The sequence below is a fragment of the Tupaia chinensis genome, unplaced genomic scaffold, assembly GCF_000334495.1.
Source record: "Tupaia chinensis unplaced genomic scaffold, TupChi_1.0 Scaffold000296_1, whole genome shotgun sequence".
In the NCBI taxonomy this organism is placed as follows: domain Eukaryota; kingdom Metazoa; phylum Chordata; class Mammalia; order Scandentia; family Tupaiidae; genus Tupaia; species Tupaia belangeri.
Window position 1 is genome coordinate 1,466,812 of NW_006159784.1, and position 25,655 is coordinate 1,492,466.

At 38.7% G+C, this 25,655-nt stretch overlaps 1 protein-coding gene and 1 long non-coding RNA gene across 2 annotated transcripts in view; one reads left to right on the top strand and one right to left on the bottom strand.

Moving 5' to 3' along the window:
* Positions 1-234: 234 nt before the first annotated feature.
* LOC102469295 (uncharacterized) lies at positions 235-8,002 on the bottom strand. The gene is made up of 3 exons (XR_334875.3): positions 7,927-8,002; positions 5,346-5,513; positions 235-2,427 (listed from the first exon to the last, which is right to left on the bottom strand). It is a non-coding gene; the product is annotated as an uncharacterized LOC102469295 (long non-coding RNA).
* A 23-nt stretch (positions 8,003-8,025) lies between these two features.
* The window catches only part of SLC35F5 (solute carrier family 35 member F5), a 48,497-nt gene continuing 30,867 nt past the window's right edge, over positions 8,026-25,655 (top strand). The window contains exons 1-7 of the mRNA XM_006150799.3: positions 8,026-8,314; positions 9,137-9,227; positions 9,366-9,507; positions 11,709-11,852; positions 15,077-15,139; positions 19,121-19,202; positions 21,231-21,421. Of these exons, the coding sequence (XP_006150861.1) occupies positions 8,275-8,314; positions 9,137-9,227; positions 9,366-9,507; positions 11,709-11,852; positions 15,077-15,139; positions 19,121-19,202; positions 21,231-21,421 (753 nt within the window). The 5' untranslated portion in view covers positions 8,026-8,274. The remainder of the gene's footprint in view (positions 8,315-9,136; positions 9,228-9,365; positions 9,508-11,708; positions 11,853-15,076; positions 15,140-19,120; positions 19,203-21,230; positions 21,422-25,655) is intronic.

Here is a 25,655-nt window from a genome sequence, read left to right on the forward strand (position 1 = left end):
ATGTGAATGAGCCACCTTAGAATCCAATCTTCTAGCCCCAGGTGAGTCTTTAGATGATGGAAACCCAACATACATATTTTAAAATTATTACTTGTTTTAATAACATAAATTTAAAAAATTATTATTTATTTTAATTTGATGTGAGAGAGAGAGAGAAAGCAAGCCTCCAGGTTTGGGACTTGAACTGTAGTTGGGCATGTGGGAGTGTCCAGTGCCTTAGCCACCACACGACCTGCTGGTCCTTAACATAAAATTTTTACAATGTGATTTTCAGTAGAGAAATACAATGTGTAATGATTAAATCATTTAATCATTAATGCTAATGATTAACTAGTATACCCCTCATCTTAATCATTTGTTATATACAGGTGTTAAGCACGTTCCCCCACTGTATTGTAATACTAGACATTGCTCCTTCTATTTGCACGTTTGTTCCTGTTTACAACCCTCTACTTCACCTTGTCAAATCTTTTCCAGTCATCTCTGTACTTCTATGAGGTAATTCCCCCCACCATTTCCATATGTGGAGAACATATGGTACTCTCACATCTGTGACTGGCTTATTTCATTTAACATACTGTCCTCCAGGCTCACCCTAGCCTCAAATGACTAGATTTCATCTTCTTTAATGGCTGCACAGTATTCCACTGTGTATAGTATAGATACCACATTCTCTTCATCTATTTGCTTACTGATGCGCATTTACGTTGCCTCTGTATATTGGCTATTACAAAGAGTTTAGCCAACATCTTAACTACAACTTCATGAAGAGGACCACCTCATGAGCCAGAACCACCAACCTAAGCCCTGAATTCCTGACATATGCATTGTAGAACAATTTTTAAGCTGTTAAGTTTCAGGGTAATTTGTTACATTGGAACATACAACTTTTTTTTTTTTTTTTTTAAAGGTTTCGCCATGCACTAGTAAAGAGACAGTGAAAGCAAAAGGGAGAAATCACCCCCTGGGAGTCAGCTATGCCATAACCCCTTCTTTCATGCTCTTCCTGAAATCTTGAGCATGCATGCACATGTGCCTGGCATGATTTTCAAGCTACCAGGTCCAGGACTCGAACTATGGATGGTCATTTGAGAGTCTAATATCTTAACCACTACACCACCAGCTGGCCCACTTGCTTCTTATTGAGCTATATAGAGCAGAAACAGAATTTTTTTTTTTAACCTTTTCCTCTATAAATGTGTTTGCTCTATTTGTCCTTTGTTATCCCAGGATGAATAGTAGGCATGTTTGTTTTTCTAGATAGTATGATAACAAAAAGTCCATTTTAGCCTAAAAATGTTACTCTCACTCAATTTAAGCTTCACCCCTCTGCCAGCTTAGGCCTATTTCAGGCCTAATAGCCAGCTGCTTGAAGGGAAAGTTGGCTCACTTCTTTATTTTCCACCTTGCTCTATTACTTTGCTTCCATTCACTAGGCTGTATCTGTTGCTTCCATGGCTAGGGCATGGAGGAGGCTGGGTAAGAACAGAGGTTGTTGACTGGTTTGGCTGTATTGGCATTTGTGCCTTCTGTGAATGGGACAGTGGTATAATGGAATTTGCATGTACTGACTCTCAAGACCTGATTATTACTAGGAATTGTGTGAGATAGTTGTTAAAGCCAACTACCGTTAAAAAATAAGTTATATATGAACTTGAAATTAAATAAATGTATTAAACACAAAAGTATTACTTGTTACCTATTTAACTTCACTACTGTTTATGGTCTGAGTCTGCTGTACCTGCAGTGAAAATACCCCATAATGACATCTGACTGTGAATCTGTTTTCATCTTCACATTCAGTGGCATCACACTGATAGCTTGAAGGCAGCAACGGATCGGAGTTAGGAACCATGAAGTCATACTGCAGAATTCAGAAACACTACAGATCTGGGCTTTTTTTCTGGCAATCTGGTTGTTAAAATTTTTTTCCAGGACACCAAATGCTGAAGCCAAATGATGATGTACATTCCAATGGAAAGCTTCTGCTGGAAAATATGGTATACTCCAAATACAAACCTTTGTCATCATGGAGTGCTTCTGCTGAGAAATGTTTCCTGTAGTTCTCTTGACATGCATCCTGTCCTGTACATTTTCTGAGTAGTTCTGTTAAGGGCACCAGATCCCTCTTGGTAGGTCCAGTGTACAGAATCCCTAAGAAACTCAATATGGCTCACTCCTATGGGATTTACTTCTGGCCCATAAGTACGTCATCTGAAGTACAGGCCTTTCCATCATGGTCTCCTTTCATTATCCTGGTATCAGAGTGGGCTCTAAGCATATTCTCTCTTCCCAGGACTCCAGCACCAGATTTTGTGTTCTTTAAATTCAAGAGACTATATGCCAAGGTCTTTGAATGTACTCTTGAAGTACCCACATCCTTCCATGCTTGACTTGGAGTAGGGAAGAAGCACAACTCCCAAATCCCTATAGGATACAGATGAGAATATTTAGATCTCATGACAGTTTTCTTCAAATAAATCCATACTTTCCCATCTTTTCAATCCCCCTCATAGATTCTTAGTTCCCAAAATAAAGCCTGGAAATGAGTGTGTGTTGATGGTAAAACTGTTAGGACTCTCCCTTTAAAAGTTCCACATGGATTGTCTGACATCTCTCCTTAGATAATAATCACATTTGCTATCTATTGTTTGTTCTGCATTTTGGGAACCTCTGCTCAAAGCAGGAGACAAAAGGAAGAATCAGTTAACAACCTATTACACATAGCATGGTCTCAGTGAATCTTCCAAATTTTCTCTTAGGGCCTGAGGCAATCTAGGCTGTACATGGGCCACAGGGGCTGGGGTTAGTGTTCCAGAAACTACCCGGCTCAGTCTGGGTTGGTTGTTCACTTAATGATCAGAAACATATGGGAGCTCAGGTGTTGGTGCAACTAAAACAAAGGGCCAGGGTTGTACTGTGTAACTGGCATCAGAGCAGAGTACAAGCCAAAGGAGATACGTGAACAAGTTAGAAACTGATGCATTCAAGATCAGGCAGGGGCATGGGTGTTGCTGTCAATGAGCTCATTGCCAAGCTCTAGTCTGCTGGAATAGGCTACTCAGCTGGCATGGGATTTGGTCAGCTGAATGAAGACACAGAGTGGGCAAGGACATGGCCTTTTAAATAACTAAGGAGCCAATCAGATGAGCCTTTTATTTTCTTTCCCAATTCTCTATCAATTATGACTTTAACAGAGAGAGAGAGAAAGGACTCGATGCCACAATCCTCCAGCCTCCATAGGTTTTTGCCATAGGGCGGGTGGCACCACACATACCCCCCACCCCCCATTATGACTTTAACAGAAAGATATATTGGGTAATAGGAAAAGTCATGACACATTTTTGCATAGAAAAACAAAAAAATACGTCATGACTTTTCTGACCACTCAATTCAAGTAACACTTAAGTGAGATCATTTTCAAAACAAATCATCAATTTTGTGTCTAGCATGGTATGGAGTGCTAAGAGGATACTAGGGAAATTCATTTAGATTCAGTATCTTTTGGTTTAGCAAGTTCCTTCTCTAATTAGACAATTGATTTTATCTATAGCATGATTTCACTGAGATAGGCCCTGTAAGTCTTACAATACTCTACAAAACAACCACAGTAGTAGATATCAAGTGAATACTCAATAATTTACTAAAAGTGTTTCTCTCTTACTTAAAAGCCCTTAGATTCCATCACTTATGAATTAAGTCCAGAATGATTTTCTTGTATAGTTCCCAGGCTTTAATTTCCCCAGAACTCACCTAACTTGTCTTTATTTCTCATTGCTTATGTACATATAGTGCTCTGTCAAACCAGTTTTGTCTCTGGACACACCTTTTTCTCTGGATCACACATTTCACTCATTTAAAAAAAAATCTTTTCCTCCACCCTTATTAAAATCCTACCCATGATTAAAATAAAGCTCAGATTCTATCCCTTTTCTAAAGTCTTCTCTTTATATGATCTTTACCTGAAAAGATCATGCTCTCAGAATTGTGGTCTCTGCCTCCAAGGTAAGGCAATGAGAGGGCATCAATCTAGTATTACCTAGGGATGCCTACACTATGGATGTTTGCAATTTTACTCACATCTCTGCTATCTTGTTCTTCAACTTATCTGGACACCTGGGAAATCCAGAAACGGATTATATACAATAATCCTTAAAACTTTAGATATCTCAGAACATCCCAATGTTATGGCTTCCACATAGTGATGATAGTACACTACTGACCCCTAATTAATACAGTAAGATTCAAATGTAAAAGTCTTTTATATACTACACGCACACACAACCTATATATACTGTCTTATATATAAAGTATGTATGTATATACAGTATATGATTTTTATATACTTTTATATACTATATATACAGACATACATATATGTATGTGTATGTATATGTATATATATGTAAAAACTGTGGGGACCAGGATGTAGTGTGGTGGCTAGGGTGCTGAATTCCACATGGCTGATTCTATGGTTTGAGTCTTGGACCCAGTGGCTTGGGGAAAAATAAAAAAATAAGTGCTCACATATGTGTGCCCCAAATCCTGTGAGAATGGAGAAGGGGTTGCAGCATGGCCACTCTATGGGGGTGGTTTACCATTTTTCTTGTCTCTGTATCTCTGTCTCCCCAGTGAGAACATGCACCCTTAAAAAAAATTGTGAAACTCCATCTTTTTAATCACATCTTAAGAGGCAAATCGAATCAACAAATATCAAGCCATGGCCATGTGCCCAACATTCTGGTAGGCACTGCAGAGAATATGATATAGACTCTTGTGTGAGACTGAATACACAAAAGAACAATGGCCAGAATGTATTTGAGTGTAAAGTGAACCATGATCCAGAATTTATGCAGCAACCAGTCCAGAAAGGTACCTATAATCTCTGCAGCAATCAACCCTAAATGGCCAGGACTTGATCAGTAATTATCAATTTAGTTTTTTCCTCAAGTTGCCCTAAGTTTTTCCAACTTAGGACCAACTAGAGAAATTTCTAAATCTGTACTCCTAACCAACCACACAGAATGCCTTTTTAGTCAACCTGCCCCCAGCTTCCCTATGCTGGCACATTCAGGTTTGGAGGACATACCAGAAGTCTTTTCTTTTTTATATTGCCCTGCCTGACATTAAGATACTGCCTATATCAAGTGATACAGCTAACTGACATTGCAAGCTTTGACTAAGTACACTTTTCTTGTTCTCATTTGGGTGTTCTTCACCTACACTTAGGACTTACAGAATTACTACAGGTAGTCTCAATAATTAACTTAAGAAACCCCCAAATTACGTAACATACTCATTTGTAATTAAAAATTTTTTTTTTGTCAGAGGGCATGTGAGCTTACCCAAAGGGTGGGGTGGGGGAGCAGGAGGAGAGCACTCCAGTAGGGAATAGTCACACCCAACTCCTTCTCCATTTCTCCATCTTGTTTGGATTACGAGCAGGCACACTCATGTTCCTGGTAAGTTTTTCAAGTCACAGGGCTGGGATTCCAACCTGAAAGAATGACTGACTGAAAAGGAAATTAGTGGGGGCTAATAGGATGGCATGGTGGTTAAGGCATTGGACTCCCACATGGCCAACCATGGTTCAAGTCCTGGACCTGTGGCTTGAAAATCACACAGGCACATGTGTGTGTATGTCTAAAATTCCAAGAGTAGAATGGAAGAGAAGGGATTGTGGTGTGGCCATCCTCCTGGGGGGTTGATTTCTCACTTTCCCTCTTTCTGTCTCTTTCTGGTGAGTGCTTATGTCCTATGGCAAAAACCTAAAAAAGAGAATAAAAAACGAAAAGGAAGTTAATAAAAACAAGAGATCTAGCCTGTGAGAGTAGGAAAATTGTGTTACCAATGGACAGAAATGAAGACCTGAAAAAGGAATTAGGTATTAGGAAACAGTTAAGAGATAGCAAAAAGTTCAAATTCATACAAGTAAAGTAATTGCCAACTCTGTGCTAGGTACTGTTCAAGATGCAGAAAATAGAAAACAAAAAAGACAAAAATCTTTGCTCTCATGGAACTTATATTTGAAAATGTGCAGCTGGTATCTGATGTGGTAAGAAAAGTTAAAGATGCCCTTTCTAAGATTTAACCACATAGAGATAAAAATTGAAATGATCAGAATAGCAGTTTTCCAAGAAAGATATTGAAGTTACTGAGGATCTAGCCGAAGGACATCTATATGTGGGGATAAAAGAAATAAATGTCTGAGATGATCAGGATGGTGTCACAGCACAGAAACCACACCAAGGTCTATCTTTGCAGAGTAGTCCAATTGGAATTTCTCTTAGAGATCTCAGGGATAAAGTGTTAATGTAAGAAGTAACTAGGTTTTGAGGTTACCTAAAGATAGTTTGCCTAAAATTGCTTTATTTATCACAAGAATATTCTAGCATTGGGACCAGCAGTTAGCGTAATGGCCCTATCACTGGACTCCCATGTAGTCGATCGCGGTTTGAGTCCCAGACCCGGTGGCTTAAACTCATGGCGGGCGCGCGCGCGCGTGTGTGTGTGTGTGTGTGTGTGTGTGTGCCCAAGATCCCAAGAGGAGATTGGAGAAGGGATTGCGGTGTGGCCATCCTCCCTGGGGGGTGATTTCTTGCTTTCTGTTCTCTCTGTCTCTCTCTGTCTGGCAAGCACACGCACCCTATAGCAAAAACCTCTCAAAAAAAAAAAGAATAGCATTGTCCTTTAATGGATGCTCCAGAAATAGGTCATAATAATGGTGTGGTAACTTACATTTATAAAGTACTATCACTTGTATTATTTTAATGAATAAATCCCTATCTATTGAGAAATTGGGGCACAGAGAATCGAATAATCCTCAAGATTATATAACGAACTGTGGCCAGATTAATAAATAGAACCCAACTGTCCTGATTTATATTCGCAGCTATTTGTAGTGCCATTATTTTTTCAGACTAAATATCATATATATAGCATAAAACATTCTTAAGCATATTATAAGCATGACACCCTAAAGAGTACTAATGAAAGAATATTAATGAAAGAATAAATCAATGCTGAAGTCATCTGATTAATATTTGCAATAAAATTTCCCCTAAATAGTACAAGCCACCCAGGCCAAGACTGAAACTCAGTGGGCCATTAACTGCTGAGTTGTGGGGCTGGTCCAAATGGTTAGGGTTTTTCTACTTTGCACGACAGATTTCTGAGTGATTTATTAAAGTGCTTGATGCTAATAGTTTCTTAGAAACGGATTAGATCAACGTGAAAAATGCTCACTGATAATGTTTTGTTAGTGATTAGAACAAATATTAGGTTTCAGTGAAATAGGAGACTTCAAAGCTACATCCTTTCTATAGAAATAACGGCACTTATAATTTCTCAGCTCCATTTGACCAAAATGTTAAAAATGTACTAACAGACAATTCTAAATTACAGAACTCTTTAGCATTGTTTTTGTTTTCTAAATACGAAATTAGGCTATCTTAGACAGCCTTCTTTCTCATGAGATAATCAAGATACTTAAAAAAACCCTAAGTTTAATAATTGCTAACATTTGTGAAGTTTTTACTTTGTGTCATTAGTTTAAGTTCTTCCCATTTGTAAACTCACGTAATCCTGGCAAACACAAAAATACAGATGAGGCAGGTAAGCATTAGCCACATTGACTGATTGACTGACGGGGACCCTGAGGGCCAGGAAAGCAAAGCAGCTTCCCCAAGACAGTTTGTAAAACCAAGAACTAGGATCGTTTACAAAAGCACTCCCAAACCACTCCGCTTTTCGATCCTTCCCTTAGAGAAAGGGATACCAAAAGTTTCGAGTCCGAACTTTGCAAAAAACGGAGCGCTGGCTTAGTTCTAAGGCGGGGCCATCTGGAGTCTAAGCTACCTCCGGCTTTCTTCTCCCTGCCCCAGCCACCCACGCACGCTTCCCTCTGCTCCCTCCACCTCTCCCTACCTCCCTTCCTCCTATCTCCGCTCCGCTGCCGCGTCACCCGGGTGTCTTCTCTGGGTGCCCGGCGCTTAGTAGTAATAGGGGTGGGCTGGCCGGCCGGGGGCGGGGCCGGGACCAGGGCCGAACTTCGGGCCTCGGCGGCCATAGCTGCCAGCGCTGCCCCTTTCCCTCGTTCTCTCTCCGCCCTGGGCCGAGCGGAGTTAGGTGGAGTTGACGGCTGGCCCTGAGAGGCACCACGGCTTCAGGGGCTCGGCCTCCAGCGCGGCACAATGTTGGACGCCGCGACGGTCCTGTGAGTCCGAGGCCGCGGCCGCGGCGCTGGGCGGCTGCGGGACCGAGCAGGGTCCTCTGATGGTGCCGCCACGACGCCATCGCGGGGCAGGAAGGCCAGGTAGGCAGGCAGGGAAGGGCCCCGAAATCACCTGGAGCACACACCCAGACCGAGTGTCCACGAACAGCTCCACCTCCAGCCTGGTGGCGGCTGAAGCGCCTGGAACGAGTCCGGGTCGGTCTCGGGGGCGGAGTGTGCGCAAGGCTGGCTGTCAGGGGCGTCAGAGCTCAGTCCAGACTGGCAATTGAGGAAGCTGCTTGTGCGCCCTAGCCAGCGTTTTATTTGGTGTCACTGGTGTCTTTTTTTTTTTTTTCCCCAAAATGAGGAGGCTTTCTTTTAACAGCTGTTTCCTCGCTCTCCTTGTGAATTACTATTTAGATCTAAAATAACTATACTAGACAGAGTGACAGGGATGGGTGGGGGCCATAAGGATCCTTTTCCTTTACCACGTGAGGTGATTGGAAATGTGCCCTCCACACCCACATCGGATCACTTTCTCTCGAATAACCAATTTCCACTCGAGGAAATTGGGGATGAAAAAGACACTTTCAGGAACACGTCTAGACACTGTCTCCGGAGTGGATTCCTTAGGAGGGAGAGGGGAATAGAGTTTTGTATTTATTAAACTCAGAGAAGATATTTTCTCATTAGCTCTTTATAAATATACCGTATATTGAGTACAGCTCTCCCCTTCCGTATTGTGTACCCCTTTAGTGTATTCTGAAGTGTACAGTGAATAACATGAAAAGTCTAGAACAAAGTGTCAGTTATATTTAATGCATGTTGTTTTCTTCCATTGGCTTTCAGTTTGAAGGTGAAGAGTAAAAAATGATGAATCTTGAGTTGACATTTCATAAGCGATCATTTTCTGACTGATTATAGGTACGCTGAATTCTTCACCTCCTTTTAGACTGAGATCTGCTAAATTTTTGGGCGTTTTTCTTGAAGACCTCAGAAAGGCCCTTAAAACAAGGTATATTACAGTTTTTGTATATTATGATTTCATACTGAACATTAGCTAATGAATGTCAGATGTTTATGTTATTTTTCTCATTTTTATATGTTTCTCTTAAAATCATCTCTAATGAGATTTGTATTTTCTAAAAAACAGACTGCAAATGGTGTTTGTATTTATCATGAACCGGATGAATTCCCAGAACAGCGGTTTCACTCAGCGCAGACGAATGGCTCTTGGGATTGTTATTCTCCTACTTGTTGATGTGATATGGGTTGCTTCCTCAGAGCTCACTTCGGTAGGTACTTTCTAGCCCAGGAATGACCTGACATGATAGTAGTATTACTGTTAACCTGTAGTTTCTCTAGCCATTATCATCTCATGCAGTATCTTACCTAACAGCAGTACTTTAAATGCTATTGAATTACTTTTGTTTTCTTTGATATTGAATTAGTACCCATTCAAGTTAAAACTGAAAGGATACTCTTTTTTTTGAGTCGCAGTTTACTTGTATTTTCTAGGGAGGGTTACTTAGAGAGATTATTAATATTTGGAGGTATTTCTCTTTTCTTTTTCTAAATTTATTTTATTTATTTATTTATTTATTTTTTGAAGAGAATTTTGCTATAGGGCGTGTGTGCTCTTTGGAGAGACAGAGAAAGACAGAAAGCGAGAAATCATCCCCCGCCCCACCCCAGGGGATGGCCACTCCACAATCCCGTCGTCTTCAGTCTCCTCTTGAAATTTCAGGCAGGCCTACATACACATCTGACTTGAGTTTCAAGCCACCAGGTCTAGGACTCTAACAATTGTCAACCATGTGGGAGTCCAGTGCCTTAATCACTACACCACCTGCTGACCCCTGTGTATTATTTTCTAATGAAACAACCATTTAGGATACAAAACAGTCTGACACCATTTAGTAGAAAATATGACTGTTTTCAGACTTGAGAAAAAGTGGTGAGTTTCCACATACAGGTTGCTTTTGCATATAGACATGGGTACATCCATATTTATGTTTCTTGACTCAAACATTATATAATACTTGGTGTACAATGATTGCCTTCAGTTAAATTTTATCTTTATTGATCATTTTTGGTAATAATATGCTATTTGAGTTCACAAGCTAGGTTTTCTTTCTCCTTGTATACTTTATTATGTTTGGTTTACGAGCCCTATGAAAAGACAGCAACTTTTATTTTAAGAAATGACTGCATTTCAGCTTACATGCTTCAGTCTTGAGGCATTTCCGAAGGAAACTTGTATTTATAAAATGCATTTAAATGTCAAAAGAAATTTAATACTGCAGATCTTTTTACTCCTAGCTAAGTAAATGTAATAGTTGACACCTACATTGTATATGATGAATAAACAAATTTTACCCTTTTGGAACTGGACTCTGGAATAGATCATTTGATTTTCACTTTAAAATATTTCTGTGGGCCAGCCAGTGGCATGGTAGTTAAGGCTCTGAGCTTAACATGATCAGTTGTGTGGTTCAAGTCTGGGACTCAGTGACTTGAAAACATGCCTGGTGTGTGTGCATGCATGCTCAAAATCTGGAAAAGAGGGAGAAATAGAGAAGGGATGGCAGCATGACCACACCCCTTGGGGGGTGCTTTCTCACTTTCCCTCTCTCTTTTCCACACCCCCCCATATGCCCTCTGGCAAAAAAAAATGCAAAATGCTGTTCTGCAGTCTTTTAGGTTAACATTCTATAGTCCAGACTCATCTTGTAGAGTCGCACCCTGTATCTGGATTTGGTCATTTCTTCTAGGAGTCAAGCTTTGTTTTTATGCATAATTGTGTAGACCATCATCCAGATCCTGTAGTTCTTAGGATAGTAACTAGGATATTTTTTAGGAGTGAAAACGTAAGTTTATACTGATATTTTTCAGTTTAAATGAAGATTGGATGTTTTTGCATAAAATTAAACTTCACCTTAATTTTTTTCATATGCCATTGTTTCATTGCCTTTCTTTAGGTTTTTGCTTCTGCTTGGACTTAATTTTCAGTCCTTCAGACACGTCAAGAATAGCTTCTCTTGGGAAACTTCTATAGACTTCAAATTGGTCTATCTTCTTTTGGTGTTCCCATGGCACCTAAAACCTCTGTCATGGTACTTTGCACATTTTGCTGTGTTGCTATCATATATATGTCTCTTCTGTTCTGTTGTAAGCTCCTCAAGGGTGGGATAACCTGTCTTCATTTTCTGTAGCCCCTAGCACAGGTGTTGTTGAATAATAGGTTTTCAGTGGCTGTTGAACAGAACTTTTTTGAAGGTTGTTGCTACTTTGTTTGGCAATATTATCCTTCATGTGCAAGGCATGTACAGTGTTCAGAAGTGAGTCTAAAATATTTTTATAATGCTCTTTAACCTTTTCCTTCCCAATGAACTTCTGAAGAGTTAAAAATCATGTCATGACTTCATTTTATTGGAGATAAATAATAAGGTTTAAAGTTATTTCATAGTTGTCTATGTAATTTTTTCCTCTACAGTATGTTTTTACACAATACAACAAACCATTCTTCAGCACCTTTGCAAAAACATCTATGTTTGTTCTCTACCTTTTGGGCTTTATTATTTGGAAGCCATGGAGGCAACAGTGTACAAGAGGATTTCGAGGAAAGCATGCTGCTTTTGTAAGTTTTTAATTTGTGGGGTATGTGGGGTATATTTTTAAATTTTAAAGATGTATTAGTTTCTTTAAGGTCAGTCAAATTTTATGTCATACAGTTAAGTAGAGGTAGCATTATATAAGAAAAACTTGCTTGTGTCTGGGACCAGTGGGTAGCATGCAGGTTCTGGTGACTGGATCCCACATGGCTGATGTATGGTTGAATCCTGGACCCAGCAATTTGAAAATCAATCTAGCTTCATGTGTGTGTGTTCTCAAAATTCCAAGAGGAGGATGGAGAAGGAATTGTGTGGCCAAGCCCCCAAGGGGTGATTTCTCATTTTCCCTCTGTCTCTGTCTCACTCTGTCTCTCTATGGTGAGTGCACATAGCCTATTGCAAACTTGAAATAAAAGTAAAATATAAAAAAACCTGGTTTGTCCAAAATTTTTAGTTTATTCTTTAATCAACTTGGTGTCAGAGTATCTTATGAGAAATCCGAAGTGCATAATCACTTTCAGTCCTTTACCCCATCACTTTTTTCTTTTGATATAAATAAATATAAATAAATATTTTGTACTTATCTATAGTCATTTACTTAGAGTAAATTCCTAAAAGCATAATGCTGGATAAAAGAATACTATCATTTTTAAAGGTTTTGATTGTTTAAAAAACATTTTTTTAATTGCTAGATGGCGTGTATGTTAGCCAGAGAGAGCCAGAGAAAGAGTAGGAGGAGAAAGCTCCCTGAATAGGGCATGGCCACTCTATAATCCCTTCCCCACTTTCCATCCTATTAGAACTTTGGGCACATACTCATACACACTCAGTGTGTAGTCAGCCATGTGGGATCTGGCTCCTGTAACTACTAGGCTATCGGGTATCAGCCCATATGCTTTTGATTCTTATTGCTAAATTGCTGTCTATAGGGGTTGCATCAATTCATATCCATTAGAGTGTATGAGATTTACCTATAACTGAAACGTCAATATTTGCCAATTTGATAGATGAACAGTGATATTTTTTTAAAATTAATTAATTTTTAGAGAGAGATTTTTGCTATAGTGTGTGTGTGCTCACCAGAGAGACAGAGACAGGCAGAGAGACAGAAAGTGAGAAATCACTTCCTAAGGATTGGCCATGCCGCAGTCCCTTCTCCTCCATTCTCTGGGGATTTTGGGCACACATGCACATGTGCCCAGGATGAGTTTCAAGCCGCTGGGTCTGGGATTCTAGTTGTGGTTGACTACATGGGAGTCCAGTGACATAACCATTACTCCATCTGTTGATACCAATGATATTTCATTTAATGTATATGATTTGGGTTACATTTTCATGTTTCTTGTCAGTAAAATTCTTTTTTGTATTGTTTATGTTTTGTTCATTTTTCTACATTGATGTTTTTTGTTGTTATTGATTTATATTTTACTTATACTCTTTTTTTAAATTTTTTATTTCATTTTTTTATACGTTCAGTTACCTTGTTTAGCTTACAAAGTGAATATTTCACTGTGTGAACATTTCTTCCTAGTCCAATTGGTTAAACTATAAGATTATGTATACTCTTTAAGAGTATGGGGTCTAGTGTTTGAATCATGTTCCATTATTCATCAATTGTATGATCTTGAAGTTTGTTTAACTTCCTTGGATTTCTTTTTAAAGAATTACTTACTTAATTTTATTTATTAATTAGTATTATTTTGCTATAGGGCACATGTGCTCAGGAGAAAGAGAGAAAGTGAGAAAACAAGCCGCTGTCTGGGACTTGAACGATGATTACCCATGTTGGAATCTAGTGTTTTAACCACCATGCCATCTGCTGATCCTGGACTTTTTTATTTTAAAATAGTTGTTTTATTTTCAACTTTATTTATTTACTTACTTATTTTAACCTGACTGGAGAGGGACAGAGCAAGAGTGAGAGTGAGAGAGAGAAAATGAGAAAGCAAACTGCCAAGTCCAGGACTCAAACTGTGTTCAGCCATGTGGGAGTCCAGTGCCCTTAACCACCACGCCACCTACTGGACCTGGACTTTCTATTTATCCCATGAGAGAGACATAGAGAAAGAGAGAGAAAGATAGGCACTCCCCAACTGGGTTCCTACATAACACTCCACCCCCAGTCTCAGCCAGCCCAAGTCACAGGCATGTATATATACTCCCAGCATACTCAGGGAAGTCTGGGGATATGAACCAAAGACTTTTCCCATATGTGTACAGTTGCACTACCACTGTGCCACCACCTGACCATCCTCCACTCTCATTTCAGACTTTGGTCAGAGAAATAATAAGGTAGCTAGGGACATGAAATTAAATCATGCTTATATAGCATTAGAACAGTGATAATTTATTATCTTTTTAAGAGAGATTTTTGCTATAGGACACATGTGCTTGTCAGAGAGACAGAGAAAGAGAGAGAGAGAGACAGAAAGTAAGAAATCATCCCCTAGGGGGATGACCATGCCACAGTCCCTTCTTCAGTGTCCTCTCGGGATTTTGGGCATGCACGTACACTTGCCTGGCATGAGTTTTAAGCCTCTGGGTCTGGGACTTGAACTGTGATCAACTACGTGGGAGTCCAGCTATGTAACCATTATGCCATCTACCAGTCCCAGCACAGTAATTCTTAAAGTATGATCTAGTCTCTGAGATCCTTCAAGGGATTGTGAAAATCATAACTATTTTCATGTTAATTTCTTTCTTTCTTTTTTTTTTTTTTTTTTTTTTTTTTTTTTTTTTTTTTTTTTTTTTTGAGAGATTTTTGCTATAGGAGTGTGTGCATTCACCAGAGAGACAGACATAGAAAGTGAGAAATCACCTCCCAGGAGAGATGGCCACACCGTAATTCCTTCTCCTCCATTCTCCTCTCAAGATTTTGGACATGCCTGATGTGAGTTTTAAGCTGCTGGGTCCAGAACTCAAACCTCAGTCGACTAGTGGGAATCCAGTGACGTAACCATTATGCCATCTGCTGGTCCCAATAAGTACAAATTATAATTTACACATAACTTGGATTTTAATCCTGGAATTGCTACTTACATGAAATATGTCAGCTTCAATTTCATAATTAATAAAATGAAGATGATAATAACTCTTTTGCATGGTTGAATACTTAACATTAGCTGCTATTATTATTAATGGTAGTTATATTCTTATGGGTTTATTCTGGAATTTTGGTTTGAACTGTGATGACTAGTCCTACGTTATAGTATAACTTTCTTGCATTTTATGGTTTGTTCCCTGTTTTTAGTTTGCAGATGCTGAAGGATACTTTGCTGCTTGCACAACAGATACAACTATGAATAGTTCTTTGGTAAGTACTTCCTTTTTCAACAGGAGTAGGCAGGGGAAGCTGAGCCATAGCAAGAAGAATTCAAACAGCTTTGATGGCACCACCATGCTGTCAGATGTGTCTCAGTATAGGGTGCCTTCCATGAGAGTGGTAATTCCCACTTTCTTTCCTTAGGGATACCTAGGACCTAGTGGTAAGCAATTCAGCTACCCTGGAGAAAAGAGAAGGGAAAACTGCTCATGGAGTGAAAATAGCAAAGGGCAGTTTTTTGTTTCTTGTTAGCTTTTTCACTTTATGCTCATTGTTTTCATTTAGAAACAAGTAATTTTGCTGGTCACTGAGAATATGTAAGGATATGTAAGCAGATTGTTAATTTGTTTATTCCACAAGTTTTATTAGAGTGTTAAACACTTGTTCTAAGCTCTGGTATTACAACCTATGTTCTAATGTGTCAGAGTGCTTGGGAGAGAGAGGGATGACAGATAATAAGCAAGTAAATAATGGAATTAGTATGTGTACTTATTTTAAGTATAATCTAGTTTTTGAGATAATGTGAAAAATTCTTTTTAGGCACCACTGAGGCATCTTTTTGAAACCTATTTTAATTTAAAAATTTTTTTAATTTGCAAGATGACACGTGTGCTCACCAGAGAAAGAGAGAGGGAAGTGAGAAAGCAGCCCCATGAGTCATGGTCACACTGCCATCCCTTCTCCAATTCTCCCATCTTGGGATTTTGGGAATGCATGCACATGCCTCTGACATGTTTCTCATGATGCTGTGTCTGACACTCGAACCAGGCAGTTGACCATGTGGGATCCAGCTGCCTTAATCACTAGGCCATGGACTGGCCCTTAATTTTTTTTTTTAATTGCAAAGGGTGCATACTTGTTAGGAAACAGCAGAAACACCATACTTCTTGAACACATTGGATTTTGAACTCTGAAAGAATCACTATAGGGAAAATGATGAAAAAGCCTAACCTCTTGCCTTCTTGCTCTAAAACCACAGGAGGCCTATTAGCTTGAATTTGTGCTGAGAGAAAATGGCGAAACTGCCCAACCTCTTACCTTCCTGCTTGAAAATTACTTAAGGTCATTTAGATGGGTGTGTGCTCTGATGAATGTGTTCTCCAAATTCCAAGGTGTGTTGTGCAGCCTCTGGTGTTATTTAGCCATACCCTCCTTATCGATACTGAAACCAATCTGTTCCAGGAATTATCCTTATCTTTCTAGTCCTCCAAGAAGCAACTTTCTCTAAAATTAACTTTCCTTTCTGTTTTGGCCCAATAACTATGGAGGACAGGAGAGGCTTAGCAGGTACATCCCTGGGATAGCCTCCCTCTCTTGACTCAGATCTCTGGGTCTTGAGTAGTACTCCCATGCATGCTTCAGGTGACTCTGTTGGACAGAATAGTCACACATATGCTATCAGAGACAGACAGAGAGAGAGAGCAAGCATCCCACGCATGGGGCCCACGTGGTCATACTGCAATCGCTTTCCCCCCATTTTCCCATCCTGTCAAGATTTAAGGCACACATGCACTTGTACCCAGAATGTTTTTCAAGCATTCATAGCCAGGATTTGAACCATGGTTGGCCTTATAGGATCTAGCTTCTTTAATCACTAGATTACTGACCTTGAAATGTATTTCTGATGATTCTTTTTTATTCCGAATGTGACATTCTGTTACAAAAATTTTACAGTTAATTTAAAATTTAATGCCAACCTATTAATCACTGGCTTGGGGACCTTAATGGTACTACAATTTTGTTTTGTTTTGTTTTGTTTTGGTCTGTCTGTTTTTTAGAACTATAGTTACTTGTAGGGCAAGTTACTGTGTAATGTAAAGAGTTTGTAAAGCTTAGAGAAATTGACATTTTCTCTGAAATCTTAAAGCATCAAGAAGATGCTTTAATATCAATTTTCTCTCAGTACAGAAGGCAGAATTGAGATGGCAGTGTACTCTTCTGACTATTCTATTCATTCTTTTTATTTTCTGTAAGATGGATATATATCATAATAAAAATTATGTCTATTTCCAGACTATTATTCCTTTATTTACTGAATATTTTTATTGTAAGAAGTTCCATATCAGGAGTTAAAAGAGAAATCAAAGGAAAGTAATTTTCTGTGCTGTTTAAAGAAACAACCTCAGAGAGTTGTGGTTTAAATATGTTAGGTTGTCAGGAAAGTCATGACGTATTTTCTGTGTTTTTCTATGCAAAAATGTGTCATGACTTTTCCAACAACCCAATAGATCATCTGATAAACATTTGCAAAAGCAGTTGAGGCATTTAGAACTACTTAGAAGTATAGACCTTGGGACAAGCAGATGGTATAATGGTTACATTGGACTCTCACATGAATGACAATTTAAGTCCTGAACCTGGCAGCTTGAAACTCATTCCAGGCTATTGTGCATGTGTGTCCAAAATCCCAGGAGGAGAGTGAATGCGAAGGGATTGTGGTGTGGCCATCCCCCTTGCGGGGTGATTTTTTGCTTTCTGTCTCTGTTTCCCACTGTCTCTCTGGTGAGCACATGTGCCCTGTAGCAAAATAAACAAAAACTCTCTTTTAAAAAAAAGTATAGGCTATGTTGTCTACCACTTGGTTATATCATAACTTGGCTCATAAAGTTTCTTTACAATATTGATTTCATAAAGTTATTATGAGCAGGCCAGCAGGTAGCATGTGGGTTAAGGTGCTGAATCCTACATGGCCAACTGCATGGTTCAAGACTTGGATGTAGAGGCTTGAAAATTATACTTAGTGCATGTGCGCCCAGGGCGGAAATCCCAAGAGACAGGAGGAGAAGGAATTAGGGCATGGCCATTCCCCATAGAAGGTGATTTCTCATTCTCTCTCTCTCTTTTTTTTTTTTTTGGAGAGATTTTTGCTATAGGGTGTGTGCACTTGCCAAAAAGAGAGAGACAGAGAGACAGAAAGTGAGAACTCACCCCCCAGGGGGATGGCCATGCCACAATCCCTTCTCCTCCATTCTCCTCTTGGGATCTTGAGCACACACACACATGCTCCTGGTGTGAGTTTAAGCCACTGAGTCCAGGACTCGAACCGTGGTCGACTACATGGGAGTCCAGCAACATAGCCAATTGCTGGTCCCTCTCTCTTTCTCTCTCTAGTGAATGCATGTGCCCTATAGAAAAAAAAAAAAGAAAAGAAAAAAAAACTAAAAAAAAGTAAATAAATAAAATTATTGTGAGGACTGATGAGAAATATGTTTTACTGCTCTAGTCTTAGTACCTAGTACTTGATAAGAACTGATGAAGGATAGCTACTCGTTACTTATTGTGTAAAGATTTTCAATTTTGGGTTTTGAATGTTAAGTAATAAAAGGAAACAATTTGGGAAATATAAATATATTCTATATATTTGATAGCTGTTTATTGTCAGCTTTCGTCTTTAGATGATATGATCATTGAGGAAGAGAATTTTTTAAATTATTGTTTTATTAATTTTATTTATTATTGTTACTTTTTAAATTGACCGGGGGGTGGGAGGTGGTGAGAAAGCAAACAGTCAGGTCCGAGTGGCCCAAACTGCTGTTGGCCGTATGGGAGTCCAGCACCTTAACCACCATGCCACTTGCCGGCCCCGAGACTTAATCTTTATTCACTCTTATCTCCCCAGGAACTAGAACAGTGCATGATGTACTAGGAGTTCTAAATATATTTGTTAAAATAATGAGTGTAAAATGATGGGAGACAATCTTTTAGAAAGATCTATTTTTATGACATTTAAATATTACCTATTATACCAATGCTGCTGTATTTTTAAACCTTACACTGACTCATTCCTACTGTTGTACCTATGTGGCTTGTTTGAATTTGCTTTTTAAGTGTTGAATATACATTTTTGGAGAGTGATACTATATAAACATGACAACGAACAGCCATGTTTTAGATGTGCAGAAACCATTAAATTTAGCCAGTCTATCAGCATTTATACTTGCTGTTTATATTTATTTCTGTTATATATTCCAGAGTGAACCTCTTTATGTTCCTGTGAAATTTCATGATCTTCCAAGTGAAAAACCTGAGAGCAAAAGCACCGATACTGAAAAAAGTGAGCAAATGCAGACTATCATAATTTAGAATTAGGTAGAAATTTTAGCCTCATTCAAGCCATCCCAAAATTTAATGATTCTGTAGGTTGACTGGGATCTTCCAGCAGTTCTGTTGCATGTGAGTTGGCTTCCCTGCAGTCTTCTGGAAATTTGACTGGATCTTGAATGTGATATGATAGCTTTTTAAAAATTAATTCAAGTAGAGGGACCAGCAAGTGGTGTAATGGTTACCTTGCTGGACTCCCGTGTTGTTGACCATGGTTCGAGTTCTGGACCTAGCGGCTTAAACTCATGCAGGGTGCATGTGCCTGCATGCCCAAAGTCCTGAGAGGAGAATGAAGGAGAGGGATTCTGGTGTGGCTATCCCCACTGGCGGGTGATTTCTTACTTTCTGTCTCTGTCTCTCCAGTGAGCACATGCACCCTATAGCAAACATCTCTCTCTAAAAAAAAATATTAATTCAACTAGAAATAATTTCCAAATATAGTGTTAGAAATTTCTGTGATTTCATAATTATATGATGATAAATATATTTCTTTTTAAAAAGAATTATTTAATTTAATTATTATTATTATTTTTTATTCGTCCAGAGAGTGGGAAAGTGAGAAAGCAAGTTGCCAGGTCCAGGACTCTAACTGTAGTCAGCCATGTGGGAGTTCAGCACTTTAACCACCATACCACCTGCCGGCCCCATGCTGATAAATATATTTCCTTTTTTTTTCTTTTTTTTCTTTTTCTTTTCTTTTTTCATTTTTTCTATTTTTGGAGAGGTTTTTGCTGTAGGGCGCATGCGCTTGCCAGACAGACAGAGAGATAGAAAGCAGGAAATCACCCCCCAGGGGGGATGGCCACGCCACAATCCCTTCTCCTCCATTCTCCTCTCGGGATCTTGGGCACGCACGCACACACGCCCGGCGTGAGTTTAAGCCACCAGGTCTGGGACGCGAACTGTGGTCGACTACGTGGGAGTCCAGTGACATAGCCATTACGTTAACTGCTGGTCCTGATAAATAGATTTCTAACATGAGCAAGAGAGAGGTGCATGCCCATCAGGGATTTTATTCCACAATCTATCCTCAGTCTCAGCAACCCAGATCACACGTGTGTGTGCCTGGCATGCTCAGGGAGGTCCCGGTTGTGAATCTATAATAGCATCTTTCCCATGTGGATCCAGTTACAATACTGCTCTGCCACCACTTGGTCCCAATCGTATACTTTTTTTAAATGAGCAATATCCTCCTAAAGGACCCTCAAGGGTCCTAATAGTACATTGTAGGAGGTTTGCTGGTTCTGTGAATTTATTCAAGAATGCCAACTTTGATGTAAGGCACAGTATTCATCCATAATTTTCCTTGCAAGGACTGGGCCTATAGATGAATGTTCCATATGCTTGCCTAGGAAAATAATTCCCATAAATTGTGTATCTGTGAGGAAAAAGCAAAATAAAGTTTTACTATAAATGCTAAAGTAACAACCACACTGAAATCCTGAACCAAATGGTATTGTTTATACACAATTATAGAAATCTTTACATACGAATCTCTTTTTTTTTTTTTTTTGAAGAGGCTTTTCTATAGGGTGTGTGCGCTCGCCAGAAAGACAGAGACAGACAGAGAGACAGAAAGCGAGAAATCACCCCCCAGGGGGGATGACCACACCGCAATCCCTTCTCCTCCATTCTCTCGGGATCTTGGGCATGCACACACATGCGCCTGGCATGAGTTTAAGCCACCGGGTCTGGGACTTAAACCGCAATTGACTACGTGGGAATCCAGCAATATAGCCATTACACCAACTGCTGTCTCTTAATTTTAAATCCTTTAAAACATTTCTATAGATTAAGTCATTTTTTTCTATTTACTCTTTTGAGTAGGTAAAACTGTCTTAGGTAATAATATAATTTAAATTTTGTTTTACTGTCGTCATAGATGAATTGACTATATATTTATCAGTAAATTAGAACATGTAAGTTTTATTGGATGCAAGAAATAAAGTTTAATGGATTTGTACTGTACTTTCCTTTTAAGCCCCCAAAAAGTCTCGGGTGAGGTTCAGTAACATCATGGAGATTCGCCAGCTTCCATCAAGCCACGCATTAGAAGCAAAGTTGTCTCGCATGTCATACCCAACTGTGAAAGAACAGGAGTCCATATTGAAAACTGTGGGGAAACTGACTGCAACTCAAGTAGCAAAAATTAGCTTTTTCTTTTGCTTTGTGGTAGGTCTTTTCTTTATTCTGTTTGGAACTTCAGTTTTAAGAATGTATACATACCAATACTGTACTGGATCTTTGGAAAAGTTATGATGTATATTTTTATGTAAAAATGCATCATGACTTTTCTGATGACCCAATAATATTAAGTGTAAGCCTGTTAGGTTGTTTAATCATGACTTTAAACTCTGCTATCTAGATCATTGGGAATTTAGAGTATCAAAGGAAATGCTTGTCATTCCTCAGAGAATTAAGGTTCAAATAAGTTCTACAATACTACAGCTATTTACACTTTCACACACACATGGAATTTGGGAAGATCTTCAGAACTGCCTTAGAAGGTCAGAATATTATAGAGTTGTTTTACACTATGATGTATGCAAGGGCTGGTAAATATGCAGGTAAGAATTTACTGTATGCCTTGATTTCTTCAAATAAGTGTTTTTGCAGTTTTATATTAAATTGTGTAAATGTCATCAAGTTATTTTAGCACATATTCGTAGTAACTATTTCTATGGAATTTCCTGTAGTATTCTTTATAGTATCTCTTTTTAAAATAATTATTTTATTTAAATTTATTTGCTTATTTTTAATTTGACCAGAGAAAGACAAGAGCGAGAACGAGAGTGAGAGAGAGACAAAACAAGCTGCCAGGTTTGGAACTTGAACTGCAGTTAGCCACATGGGAGTCCAGCATCCTTAACCACCATGCCACCTGCCAGCACCTATAGTATCTCTTATTTTAACATAGTAACTGAAAAATGTGGGTAAGATTTCATGTAGAATATGATATAATAAATGAAATATTATTATTTTGGGACAGTCTAGATGAGAGACTTTTCTGAGTTAGAACTCCAAAGTGTAGAATTTAAAAACTGATTTCAGTATTTGCGTTTTTATAAAACTGGAAATAGCCTAATTCAAGGTTACTTTTGAATTAGGCTATTTAGGACAAGCTCTATTGTGTAATGGTTAAGCACCATTTAGGGAGCCAGATCCCAGTGTGATTTGAATCCCAGCCCTGGCAGCTTGAAAAACACATCAGGCACATGTGCATGTGTGCCCAAAATCCTGAGGGGATGAAGAAATGGGAGAAAGATTGTAATGTAACCATACCCTACTGGAGGGTGCTTTTTCTCCTTCCTTCCCTTTCTCTCTCTATCTGAGGTCATGTGCTCTCTAGCAATTAAAAAAAAATCACATTGATACAGAACATCTTAAAACAGTAGAAAATGCATTGCTAATGTCAATATTGTTAGCCTGATGATAAAGTTTTATTGCTTTATAATATTGCCTCTCTTACTCATTGGGTAAGCTCATTTTTTTCCATACTCAGGCTGAATTGCCTCCAGTGATAAATTGATTAATGTATTTTGCTATGATAATCAAAAGAAAAATATTTTGTTATGCTAATCAAAAGAACATCTTTGAGAGTTTTAATAGGATAATTATACATGTAATAAAAATAGTTTAAATATTTATATATTTGGATTATGCTACATGCTATTATTTCTGTTTGCTTATTTCAAATGAACGTAAGACAGGACTAAAGTTCACTGATCATATGTTTCCTAGTCTTCAAAGGAGATTTGAGGTGACATGTAATAAAAGCATCTATATAGTAATTAAAACAGGGGTGAACAGATAAGCACCAGGTTAAATGGGTAATGGGGGCAGGAGCCGGCTGTGGAATGGTATGATGATATCAGGAACTTCAGTTTAAAGGAAGAAAACTACTTTAGGTGAGCACACATCTCTAGGCAAATTTTCAGGAAAGTAAAAAAGGAGAACTTCTGGATTACCCAGGTATTTATTAGAAGAAAGTACCCCCTTTCTTTGACTAAAGTAAATCTTCCCCTAACTTAAGTTTCTGAGAGAATGTATTACATAAATTGTTACGTAGTAAGGCACTGTTTTACATAACAGGTAATAGCCTTTATTATTTATTTATTTATTAGAGATTTCTTTTTGCTATAGGGCATGTGTGCTCACTGGAGAGACAGAGAAAGACAGACAGAAAACAAGAAATCACCCTCCAAGGGGAATGGCCAAGTCGCTGTCCTTTCTCCTCCATTGTCCTCTCAGGATTTTGGGCATACACACACGCGCGCCTGGTTTGTTTTAAGCCACTGGGTCCAGGACTTCAACCATGGTTGACTACGTGGGAGTCTAGCAACGTAACCATTATGCCATCTGCTGTTCTTGATAATAGCCTTTATTAAAAATGTTTTTTGAATATTATAATAAACTATACAGAGCATAAAATTTACTATATTTAAAATAATTTTTAGTGTATAGTTTCATTAACTACATTTATATTGTTGCACAGCCATCACCCTCTCCATCCATAGAACTTCTTTCATCTTGCAAAACTGAAACTGGCCATTAAACAGTAACTCCCCATACCCGACTCCCCCACCCCCTGGCAGCCACTGTTTTACTTTCTATTTCTATAAAGTTAGCTATTCTAGGTACCTCATGATTGGAATCATACAGTATTTGTGTTTTTGTGACTGACTTATTGTACTTAGAATAGTGTCCTCTGGGTTCATCCAGGTTGTAGCATGTGTCAGGATTTCCTTCCTTTTGAAGATTGCATAATACTCTGTTGTATGGATATACCACATTTTGCTATTCATCCCTCTGTCAATAGACACCTCAGTTGCTTTTCTACTTTTAACAGCCTTTGAAAAAAGCAATCTATGATATGCTGTGAGAATAGAGAGCTATGTTAGTGTTCCTATAGTCTATAGGAAGTCAGAGTAATGTCATCTAGGTTTCTAACTTTTTAGAAATTTAATTTAAATAGAGTAGTAAGGTTGTGTGCAGTGCTGTTTAATAGAAAAAAATAACATGAGCCTCAAGTATAGGCTACATATGAAGTTTTAAATCTTCTAGTAGATAAATTATTAAAAGTAAAAAGAAACAAGTGATGTTAATTTTCATACTATATTTAACCCAGTATATGTAAAATAACATTTCAACATGTTATCAATATAAAAATTGATGAGATAGTTTACATTCTTATTTTTGCTAAAATCTTCTAAATCCAGTGTGTAACTTAAATACATTTTAGTTCAGACTAGCCAACTTCAGTTACTCCATAACTACATGTGCCTAGTGTCTGGTATACTGGACATGCGGCCAAAAGGAGTTATTTGTCAGTCCTCCTTGAACATCTTTTGTCTTATTAGGACTTTTTTTTTTTGTATAAAATATAATCTAGAATATTGACCTTATCAAGAACACCTTTTCTTGGGGCCAGCAGATGGCATAGTGGTTATGGAGCTAGATTCCCATGTGGCTGACTACAGTTCAAGTCCTGGACATAGTAGCTTGAAATTCAGGCTGGGCACATGTGTGTGCATGCCCCAGATCCCCAGAGGAGAATGGAGATGGGATTGTGGTGTGGCCATTCACCCTGGGGGTGAATTCTTACTTTCTGTCTCTCTGTCTCTGTCCAGCAAGCACACTTGCCCGAGAGCAAAAATCTCTCAAAAAACCCCCAAAAAACAGAAAGAAAAATAATACCTTTTATTATATATCCAAAGGGAATGAAATCAGTGTGTGAAGAATTCACAATAGCTAGGATATGGAAACAATCTAAGTGTCAGGAGAATGGTGGTGTTGGCAGGTGGCATGGTGCTTAAGGCACTGGACTCCCGCACAACAGATGTGATTTGAGTCCTGGACTTGGTGGCTTGATTTCTCATGCTCTTTCTCTCGTCTCTCTCTGGTCAAATAAAAAAAAATAACACTAATAATAAATAAAATTAAGTAATTCTGAAAAAATAAAAGAGAATGTGGTAGGGCCAGCTGTGGTGACACAGTGATAATGCTCCATAATGCTGAAGTCATATGAGAAGGTCTCAAGTTTGAATCCTGTGTCTATTTGTGCATGCCAGGTACTTGTGCTCATATACACATGCCAGTGATCCTGACTCTACGAGGCTGGGATGTGAAGACCCTGTTAAGGGTACCTGTTTCTCTCTCTCATGTGAGAAATAAATGAATAAATTTAAAGTGTGTGTGTATATGTACATGAGCTATACAAATAAACTTAAGAAAATGTGGGACCAGTTATATGGCCTGGTGGTTAGGGAGCCAGATCCCAAATGATTGACCTTGTGGATGAAGTCCTGGATCCAGAGGCTTGGGAACCATGGCAGGTGCATGTGCATGTTTGCCCAAAATCTTGAAAGGAAGGAGAGATGGAGGGGAAGGGAATGCGGTATGTCCA